The sequence below is a fragment of the Cryptomeria japonica genome, chromosome 11, assembly GCF_030272615.1.
Source record: "Cryptomeria japonica chromosome 11, Sugi_1.0, whole genome shotgun sequence".
NCBI lineage: Eukaryota > Viridiplantae > Streptophyta > Pinopsida > Cupressales > Cupressaceae > Cryptomeria > Cryptomeria japonica.
Genome location: NC_081415.1, coordinates 533,213,727 through 533,224,807, shown reverse-complemented (window position 1 = coordinate 533,224,807; position 11,081 = coordinate 533,213,727). Strand labels below are relative to the sequence as shown.

Sequence of the window (11,081 nt, the reverse complement as noted above, 5' to 3'; positions counted from 1 at the left end):
TTGTCGTACATCGAAAATAACCTTCGTGTTATACATAGGGGGATATAGCTGCCCCGGCGCTTATGTCAAGCCCCACAGCCATTCTGAACCTATTATGCAATTTTTGTGTCTGTATAACACAAAAGTTTTACATCATATGACATCGCAGTTTTGAAACCAGATTACCTACGTCCCTTGACACATAACTAAAACATAAAATAATTTTAAATTAGTATTTCGATGTAATTAAGATATACTTATGCTGCTGAATCACGTATACTGCCTAATCATTAAACTCACTTCAATTAAAAATTGGCATAAGTCCTAGTCCTTTTTCCTGAAGCGACACGAGGATATCCTACTCCGGCTTCTCCATTAACAATGTAGACATGGTTTTGAATTTAAATATTAGCTAGGAATGTTGGATGCATTTGGAATAACTTGAATTCCAACGGTTAAGGGATAATTTAAGCGCCACTATAAACTCATCGCATTATAACCTCATAGTTCATAATAACTGAGAGGTGGTAGATGAAATTTTACTTAAAATGGAAGACATTTCTGCTGTCAGTGAAGATGAACATCGAAGTGGTGGAGATAATCTACTGAAAGATGTTTGCAAAAAGACTGAGGCCAATGTCAGATCAGTTTCATTCTTTCGTCTTCTGTCATATGCAGATTCAATAGATGTTGTTCTAATGGTCCTGGGGACCATTGGAGGCTTAGGCCATGGCTTGGCTCATCCAGGGGGTTATCTTTTCCTAGGAATGGCTCTTCAGGCCTTTGGTACCCACCAAAATGACACTGATGCTATGGTCAAGGCTCTGTACAAGGTACTGTTTTTTATAAAGTTATTACATTTCAATCTTAATGGCAGGCATCTAGACTACAGTCAAGAAATGAAACTTTTTTTGGCATTCATTGTATCCAGAACAGAGATACAATTGAATATACCATGTTTGCCATATTGTTCAAAAGTTGGTTCCTTTCAACTAAATTTCATTCAAGATCGTATTTTTCAGTTCTAGGACAAATCTTGTATTGTGTATGTTGTTCATGGTGTTGTGCCCAATTGATATTTTTAATCCTAGTTGTTACTCTGTACTTTTACATGGAACTTACAGGCACTCTGTTCTTACAACTTGCTGTTGTTTTCCAGCACGATGAGATGAGCTTGATTTACTATACATATATGTTCTGATAGAAGTATTAAAATACTACAGAGTTTTATAATAAGTGACTTGAGTTTGAATTTTGGTACTGACTTTAATTTTTTTTAGTTTTTTTTACAGTATATATATTTTAAGTATATCAATTTTTCACAATTTATAAAGTAATTCTTGTTATTGTTTCTGAATACAATTGTGTGTTTGTAATATCTTGATGATGAATCATACTGTATATTTTAAGGATATCAATTTTTCATAATTCATAATCTTTCTTCTTGTTGTTCTTAGATACAATTGTATGTTTCTAATATCTTGATAATAGATCATAGAATGTGATCTGAATCGTTGATGCAAAAAATACACACAAACTGAATCGAAGCAAAAATAAGAAATAAATATATATGAATGTTCTCTTACATTATTGTACCATTGTGGTAGATTCAATGCCATTTATAGTTAAATTTTGAACATGTGTTTTTCCACATAGTTGGCGTAAACTTACCCTGTTTCATGGCTTTCACTGATTTGTCCAATATTAAAATCTTGTATTTACAGGTTCTTCCTTATGTTTGGTATCTGGCTGTCGCTATGCTGCCTGCTGGTTTCTTAGGTCAGTTTGCATTCCTCAATTTTTATGGTATTATGTATATGTTGGAGGGTAAAAGAAGCTGTCATGCTTATATGCACTTAATTTCAAGTACTATTTGTGACTGCAGAAGTAGCTTGTTGGATTTACACTAGTGAGAGGCAATCCTCCAGATTGAGATTGCATTATATGAAAGCCATCCTCAATCAAGAAATAAGCTATTTTGACACAGATGTAAATGTTGGCAAGATCATCTCCAATATTACAGATCACATAGATTTGATACAGGATGCTATTGGTGAAAAGGTGAGTTTGATAAAGCCTGAACCTTTTTCTGAATTTTGTGGACTAATAGATAAACATGAATTTACATGATACTTGTATTGGTGAGAAATTCTTTTTCCTCCTTAGATGATAGAATGGAGAAAAGTTTCACTAGCTTGTGTGTGTTGTTATTTAGAAAAGCCTTGACTGTACAAATTTTTAACCTCTCAAACAACACACCTGATATATTTTTCTTAGGATTTTTCCTTATAGAGGTTGAGATTTTAGAGGTTTTGTGAACATGTCATGACAATCTCTGACTGAAAATTTTCAGGTAGGACATTTCATATTCAGTGTCTCTACTTTTATAATCGGAGTTAGAATTGCCTTCGCCATGTGTTGGCAAGTTGCTCTGGTAACCGTAGTAGTGGTGCCTCTTATATCAATTATTGGTGCTACTTACAGTAAAGCTATGGTTTCCAACTTTCAAAAAACACAGACCTATTCCTCTGAGGCCACAAGCATCATACAAGAGGTAAATTAGAATATAACCCTGCACCCATTAGGGTTTTGTCCTACAATAGACTGTCTGTTAGCTTTTAGCTTTTAATCCATGACATGTAATTTGATTTCGAACAGAATGAATAGTAACCAACATTGATGTGTATGATGGCAATGGTGCAGACTGTATCTCAAGTCAGAACAGTATTTGCTTTCGTGGGAGAGAAAATAGCTTATGAATCATTCACCAAGGTGTTAGAGAAACAGATGAAAGTGAGCAAAAGTGGGGCTCTAGTTAAGGGCCTCGGAATAGGTGTGCTAAATGCCACAACAAACCTCTCTTGGGCTCTCATGATTTGGATTGGAGCACTTGTGGTGACTAACGGTTATTCGAATGGAGGCAGAGTCATCACTGCTGTCATGTGCATACTCTTTGGAGGATTGTAAGATTGATTAAATCATATAAGCCTAGATCTTTAATATAAATTAAAATACATGAATCTTCTATGATTTCTTATTACTATTTGTGTCACAGATCCCTTACATTCGCTGCTCCAGATCTGCAAGCCTTCAGCCAGGGGAAGGCAGCAGGTTATGAAGTTTTTGAAATTATGGGAAGGAAATCCAAGATAAGTTATGAACAAGGGAAAAAGACACTGGAAAAGATAGAAGGATGCATAGATATTCATGATGTGCAGTTTTCATATCCTTCTAGGCCAGAAAAGCTCATACTAGACGGTTTCTCTTTGTCCGTACGGATACCAGCAGGGAAGACTGTGGCCTTGGTGGGTAATAGTGGGTGTGGTAAAAGTACAGTGATTTCTCTCCTACAAAGATTTTATGATCCATTCAAAGGTTTGTAGATCGTGTAGCCTCTTATTTTTCCTTTTTTTTCTATAATTTGACTAAATTTCGGTCGAATTAGTAATGACATAAATCTAATTGGGCATTCATTAGGTAAAGTACTGATAGATGGGATCGATATCAAGGAGTTGGAGTTGAGATTTCTGAGAAGAAATGTGGGTCTGGTTGCACAAGAACCTTGTCTGTTTGCAACTAGTATTGGAGATAATATCAGAGTAGGCAAATGGGATGCAAGCATCGACATGATCGAACAGGCAGCAACTCAGGGAAATGCTCATTCTTTCATCTCTGGACTGCCGGACAAATATGAAACCCAAGTAAGTGACAAGTTTGTTTAAAATACTAAAACCGATGGAATATGATAATGTTTTTGTTAGAAGTGGAGATCATAAATTTTTCCTAAGATGAATCCAAAGATTCTTTAATAGGAAAGATATATGGATAGGTACATTTCTTGCATGAGACGTGACTCTTTATGATAAATGTATATTGGAGTGTGATGACAAAACAGTTTTATTAGCTATCTATTTATGAATAAAGAATATTTAATATTAATGTCTTTTCAAAAGTATAAAAACTTATTTTGTTTTGAATAATCTTGATTTCTTTTGTTGTCATTATCTAAAACAAAACATTCTTCATAGTCACATTAATAAAGATGATGAAGCATTTCTAATAATATTTGTGATCAAAACTTTCACATATTTAGCAACGAACTTTGTAATTAATTTTAATAACAATCTTTGCAATCAAAACTTTCACAGATTGACCAACAATTTTATGTTCAATTTCAACAATGATCTTTGCGATCAAAACCTTCATATATTTAGCAATGATCTCTACAATAAATTCAAACAATGATCTTTTCAACATTGACTTTTCAAGATGTTTTGTATTACATTGGGGTGTTGTATAGTTAAAAAGTGTGTTTGTTAAAGGGGTTTGGCATTACTATGGTATTTTGTGGAAGGTTCTATTTAGCTACAACTAGTTTAGTTGGTTAAATGACTAGTGACATCAACATTTCAATAGTTTTATAATCTTCTTTTTCTAGTATATGATAAATAAAAACCTATGAAGTGAAATAGAGATCATCTCTATTTCATTAGGCCTCAGATCATAGCAGCTCTAATATCAATTGTTAAAATTGGAGAGCCCAATTTTTTCTATTTGTACCAATAGATGAATCCAAAGATCCTTTAATATGAAAAATGTATGGATAGGTATGTCTCTTTCATAAAACATGACTCTCCATGACAAATGTTTTGGAGTTTGATGAAATACAATTTATATTTTTTCTAATAGTTTCCATTAATTAGGAAAGAAATTTCAATTGCAAATCATCTAAAACACGAAATATATTAAGAAGAAAGAAAATGCAATTCTTAGCATATCATAATGCATTTATAGATGAATTTAGAGTAAAATCAAATGTTGAACTCCTCTCCATTCAGTTTTTTATTTAACTAAAAGAGGGGTAAAAATTTATTCAATTAGAGAAAGAGATACAAAGCAAGAAGGGCCACACGCCCACAGAAAAGGACATTACATAGCCTTGTCAGTTTCCACTGAGTGATCCAATTTTTTATTTCATTTTGAAGAAACATTATTATAAAATTGAGTAAGCTTAATAAAGACACAACCAAAAAATTAAAGAAATAGACTACTATGCTATAAGAATGATAGGATAACAAAATATTAGAAAACAAGATCATAAATATGATTTTAACATGACAACAATAGTAGATAGACAAAACTAAAAACAAAATGAAAAAAAATAACATATAATTTTTATTGAAGGTTGTTAATAGATTATTAAATTAACTAAAATTAATTACAGAAATAGAACTAATAGTTAAATATATACTAATTAAAATAAAATTATACTTTAAAATCAATTTATTTTTATAAATATTATTTAATATAATTATTGTTAAATAAATATATAATATATAATTCTTATAAATTAATGTATAAATATGATTATATGAAGAGTGAGTAGAAACTAAACAATTTAATATATATTAAAATTATTTTTACAATTATTTTTTTAAAATTACAATTATTATATTTATAATAATAATTGTAAGTCTTTTATGGCAGTTTCTTTTGTATCTAATGGAAAGATTATGTAATATGGGGAGGGATATTTTGGATTGTGTCCAGGTGGCCTCTTTGTAATGGGTAGCTGGCTTTGTAATTTTGGAGCAATACTGAAGGGTTTTCTTACTGGTTCTTTCCCTTCAGTGCTCATTGAAAGTGCTCATTGAACCTACAATAGAAGAAGAAGAGTAAATTGTCGTTAAAAAACACCCATCATACATGAAGGATAAAAGCCTGCATTATATCATTTATCTCCTCTTTTCCAAATTTGTAAATTTCACTTTAAAATTATAAAATTACAAATCAATTGTTTAAAATTTGATTTCTATTCGATTAGAATAGATTAGCCAGTTTGGAGAGTTTGGATGCTATCCAATTTATGGAAATAAATTCTGATTGTTTATCTGCTTTTTACAACACCTAGGTTGGAGACAGAGGAATGCAATTGTCAGGTGGGCAGAAGCAAAGAATAGCTATAGCAAGAGCTATACTGAAAAATCCTTGCATTCTTTTGTTGGACGAAGCAACAAGTGCTCTTGATTCTCAATCTGAAAGGAATGTTCAAGAAGCCCTGGACAACATCATGTCCAACAGAACAACATTGGTGATTGCTCACCGCCTCTCCACAATTGTCAATGCAGATCTCATTGCAGTCATTGAACGGGGCAAAGTCACAGAGCTTGGAACCCACATCCAACTACTGAAAAATAGCAAATTGTATTCAGACATGATAAGCATGCAAAGTCTCACCTCTGGAAAAGCAGCAGCTAATGAGGAAGACAGGTTAGTATTAATATACTTCAGGGAAAAACCCTCTATTCTTCTTAATAAATTTGCAGATTCCCCTACTCTGTTTGAGCCCTGCAATCTGCCATGAAAGCCCATTTAGTTTACCAGTTATATCATACCATTCTACACAGTAGATTGGGTCATTATGATTATTCATTAACATTCGTATAATTTCTTAGGTATAGGAAAATTATCTGGCGTTATTAACCCACTGGTTTTCTTTGTAAACAGGTCTGAAAATGATACCCAAACTAAGCTTACAAATGAAAGTGATCGTCTTCTTAACTCTCCGATATATCCCGGTATGGATAACTTTGAGAGTCCTGCAAATTCTACAGTCACTTTTCTTCCTGACAAGGGTAAAGGGCCAGAAAATTTAGAGCAGTTATCAATCCTGAGAATTTTATTTCAGATGAACGCATTGGAAATAGGAAAGATCGTTACAGGCAGTGTTGCAGCAGCCACAACTGGAATATCCAAGCCTCTCTTTGGCTACTTCATCATGACTATTGGGGTTGCCTATTATAGTCCAAATGCAAAGGACAAAGTGGAAAGATATTCAGAATTTTTTGTTGGAATTGCAGCGTTGGTGTTCGTTGCTCATACAATACAACATTTTTTCTTTGGAGAGGTTGGAGAGAGAGTCATGAAAACCCTGCGTGAGACTTCGTTCTCTGGTATGTTAATAAACCCTCTCAATTGCTTTGTCTTAATTTGTTTGCCCAAGAAATGGGTAGGATTGTAACAAAAAACCTGGGATTGCAGCAATTCTAGGGAACGAAATTTCCTGGTTTGATAAGGCAGAAAACAGTTCAAGTTTGGTTAGTGGACGCATCATGAATGATACATCATTAGTGAAGTCAATCATTGCCGATCGTATGTCTGTGATAGTGCAGTGCATATCGTCTATTTTGATTGCCACCGTAGTTAGTATGATCGTGAATTGGAGAATGGCTTTGGTGGCATGGGCTGTAATGCCTTGTCATCTCATAGGAGGACTCATTCAGGCATGTTAATCTTATCAAATTTAGTACTTACTTAATAAGGACTCTTGAATAAATTTGTATATATGGAGTTGAATATAAGATATTTTGTGGGAATTAACTAACTAGACATATATTGGTAGTTTCACTGTAAAACTCATCATCTCTGTTCAGGGTATAGAGGTAGGATCAAAACTAGAAAAATGAGCATTGACCCTATGGTATGGTTCATTTGCCTCTTTCTTTTCTCCTCTGCTCTTGTGAGTGGAAGAGATGGAATTGAGACCAGCCAAGTGAATCACAACAATGACTAGTCATGCTTTGTGATGGTTAATCTCAGTGGCATAGTTTGAATCCTACCTCTTCACCTACCTGAACTCATGGAGATGGGTGTTAAGTTAATCAGTTGTGATAAGAAATGTGTTCATTGCAGGGATTGTTAGAGTAAATTCTCTATGTAGTTAATCCTGAAAATCTTATCTATCTATCTATTCTCTAATCGTGTCCTGACTTTTTTGAGCTGTGCTTAACTCATGACAGGCTTGGTCATCAAAAGGATTTGCAACTGATTCAGCCAAATCACATGCAGAGATAAGCCGATTGGGAAGCGAAGCAGTATCAAACATTAGAACAGTAGCCTCTTTTGTTTATGAGGATCAAATAATTGAATCTGTCAAAAATTGTTTAAGCACCCCTTTGAAGAAAAGCAGACTAGAAAGCCTGAAATATGGAACCATACAAGGTATAGCAGTGTGCTTGTGGAACGTTGCCCATGCAGTTGCACTTTTGTACACTACAATTCTGGTGGATAAACATCAGGCCAGCTTTAAAAATAGTGTAAGATCATACCAACTTTTCTCATTAACAGTACCCTCCATAACTGAGCTGTGGACAACTATTCCTGCAGTTTTCAGAGCCATAAAAGTCCTCACTCCAGTAATGAATATATTGAGAACAAATCCCCAAACAGATGGTGGCATGCAATTTGAATTCATAGAAGGGCATATTGAGTTCAAAGATGTGAGTTTCTATTACCCATCTAGATCAGAAGCTCCTGTTCTCAGAAACTTCAGTATTTCTGTAAACGCAGGCACCACGTTGGCCTTGGTTGGTGCAAGTGGAGCAGGCAAGTCATCTGTCATAACCCTGATAGAAAGATTCTATGACCCTCAACATGGTGAAATTCTCATAGATGGAAGAGACATAAAACTCTACAACTTAAAATGGCTCCGAAAATATATTGGATTAGTACAACAGGAGCCCTTACTATTCTCCACATCAATAAAAGAAAACATTCTATACGGAAATGAAGGTGCTTCAGAATCTGAGATCATGGCAGCTGCAGAAGTAGCAAATGTTCATACATTTGTGAGCAGTCTTCCAAAGGGATACAATACACTGGTAGGAGAAAAGGGTTCTCAGCTATCTGGCGGACAGAAACAGAGGATTGCAATAGCCAGGATAATTCTTAAAAGGCCTTCTATTTTGTTACTTGATGAAGCTACAAGTGCTCTGGATGTTGAATCCGAAGTTCTGATTGTGGAGGCATTAGACAGACTTTACAATTCATACAAGTGCACCAGAGTTGTTGTTGCTCATAGGCTATCCACAGTTGTCAATTCAGATGTCATTGCAGTAATGGAGAAAGGGCAAATTATGGAGATGGGTAGTCATTCAAATCTAATGATGTCTGAGGGAGGACTCTACACCCAGATGTTAACATTGCAGAAGATAAATACCAATACGGTTGAGGAATAATATTGTAATATTCATATTGATTAATTAGTAATTTAACCTTGGCAATTAGTACCGAGGTTTATTTATAACAAAATTGTGTTGAACACGTTTTACAGTGACATTGGCAGGCTTAAAGGAGGCACAGAGAAAAATGGAGAAATTGCTGCTGTATATATTGAAATTAAAACAAACTTGTTACAGAGCTTCAGCTCTTTACTGTACTGGCACTTCACAAAAAACATGAATAGTTTGTTTCCTTTTATAAAACTTCTTCCATTAGTTGTTCAGAAAAAAAGCTTCAGCTCTATTGTTTTTCAAAACATTAAAAGCACGGTAAAACCAACTCAGCAGTTTTCATCATTTTCCATATAAAGAATCACGCTAAAATCAAAGATGAATATTATTATATAACACGAAGGACAGACAAATCTAACTAAGCCTGTGCGATGAAGAAGTTGGGCCATTCTAAACGACATGAACCTTGTAGCACATTGAAGATTAATTAATTAATCAGGCAATCTGTTTTTGGGTTTATAGATGGCTTGCAATTATATAGGACTCTTCGTAATTGTAGAATTTGATTCGAAAGTGCAAGACCATAAGGAAAATATCGACGTGGTCTCCAGCTATTAAACACGACAAACAAAAAGCTTTCAGAATTAGAATGTGACTCAAAATGTATTCCCTAAATCTCATCAGAAATTCGTGGAACCAGAAGTAAAAATCGACCTGGTCCTCCTAATTTTGCTCCTGCAAAACTCAGATTTGATTGTTGTTGAATTCTCTACTAGAATCTTCATCCATAGCTCTTGAATCTGTCGCCTGCACACAGAAAGAAGGAAAATGGTTTTTTTGAGAGGGGTTTGTCTAGGTCAAACCCCGGGTTTAAAATTGACCCTCGAATTGAATTGAAATTGAACATGAAATACTAGAGTAAATGTTCAATGATATACTTCAAATTTGTTGTAATTGATAATAGATAATGACACAATGCTCTTTAAATGTAATCATAAGTGTTGATGCAATAACATGACTTGACATTAACATGAACATGAATAAACTAATCAAACATACATGTTTGCATGAAGATTGATGTATATTTGTTGCTCCATGATGCTTGAAAACGTTAGATGTGATGCACGAATGATGGGCATAGGTGGATTACCAAATATGAAAATGAATAGGAAGAATTCTCTTCTATAAGGTTCCCAAGGTAATTTACCAATTAGACCAACCTCCAATGGTCAAATTGAAACACCAAGAACCAAAATCACTGAGGAGGAGAAGCGCAGCAACATATTTAAATTAGGTCTTGTTTAATAAGGACCAAGATGCCCTAGGCGCTATGGGCCATCAAAAACAAGGCAAACAAGTGAGAAAGCAAAGTGCATAGCCCGAGACATAGGTTTAATTCTCCGTGCAGATAGATGATATAAGATTAGAGGTGAAAAGGCCGAAAATGAACTTGGGGCAGAGCTAAGATGGGACACAGTAAATTAGAAGCACAAAAGGTGATGTACATTATGCAAGGTTGTAATTTATGATCCTACTATATATATATATATATATATATAAAGCTAAAATCCTTTGACAGCAATGACAGTTTAATCCAACAACTAGCACTCGAGTTAATAAAAATGTGTTCTAGGTTGGTTCACATGATTAGTAAAGGAGAAAAACATTTGACCCTTTTATGAAATTTAAATTTAAAAACTTAATCTTTAGATTGCAATTATGCAAGTGACAGGTCAAAGCTACACTAATAAATATGATAAAAATGACATAAAAAATTTATTTAAAAAAAAGATAAAAAACAATTCTAGATGGGTAATGGAAAAAGTAAGATACAAATTTATATAAATCAAATTAAAATATAAAATTATTTATTATATTTATAAAAAAACTAATTAAAATAAACTGAAAATATAAAATAAAATAAAATAAAAAAGAAAAGAAAAAGAGATAGCTTCATAAGAAAATTTTAAATTGTGAAAATACTATACTTTTAGATAAATAAGTATATTCAATTTTTAAATTAACTATAAAAATAAAAGAAAAATATATTTTTTAAAGTTGGTAGTAAGAAGGTATACCCACAAATATTAT

At 33.6% G+C, this 11,081-nt stretch overlaps 1 protein-coding gene across 1 annotated transcript; it reads left to right on the top strand.

Moving 5' to 3' along the window:
* The first annotated feature begins 342 nt into the window (after positions 1–342).
* LOC131066441 (ABC transporter B family member 19-like) lies at positions 343–9,248 on the top strand. The gene is made up of 11 exons (XM_059214693.1): positions 343–812; positions 1,704–1,758; positions 1,865–2,040; positions 2,333–2,533; positions 2,683–2,942; positions 3,035–3,354; positions 3,457–3,680; positions 5,891–6,249; positions 6,487–6,932; positions 7,021–7,262; positions 7,779–9,248. The coding sequence occupies exons 1-11, from the start codon at positions 528–530 to the stop codon at positions 8,994–8,996; spliced, it is 3,786 nt and encodes a 1,261-aa protein (XP_059070676.1). The 5' UTR covers positions 343–527; the 3' UTR covers positions 8,997–9,248.
* The last annotated feature ends 1,833 nt before the right edge of the window (positions 9,249–11,081 follow it).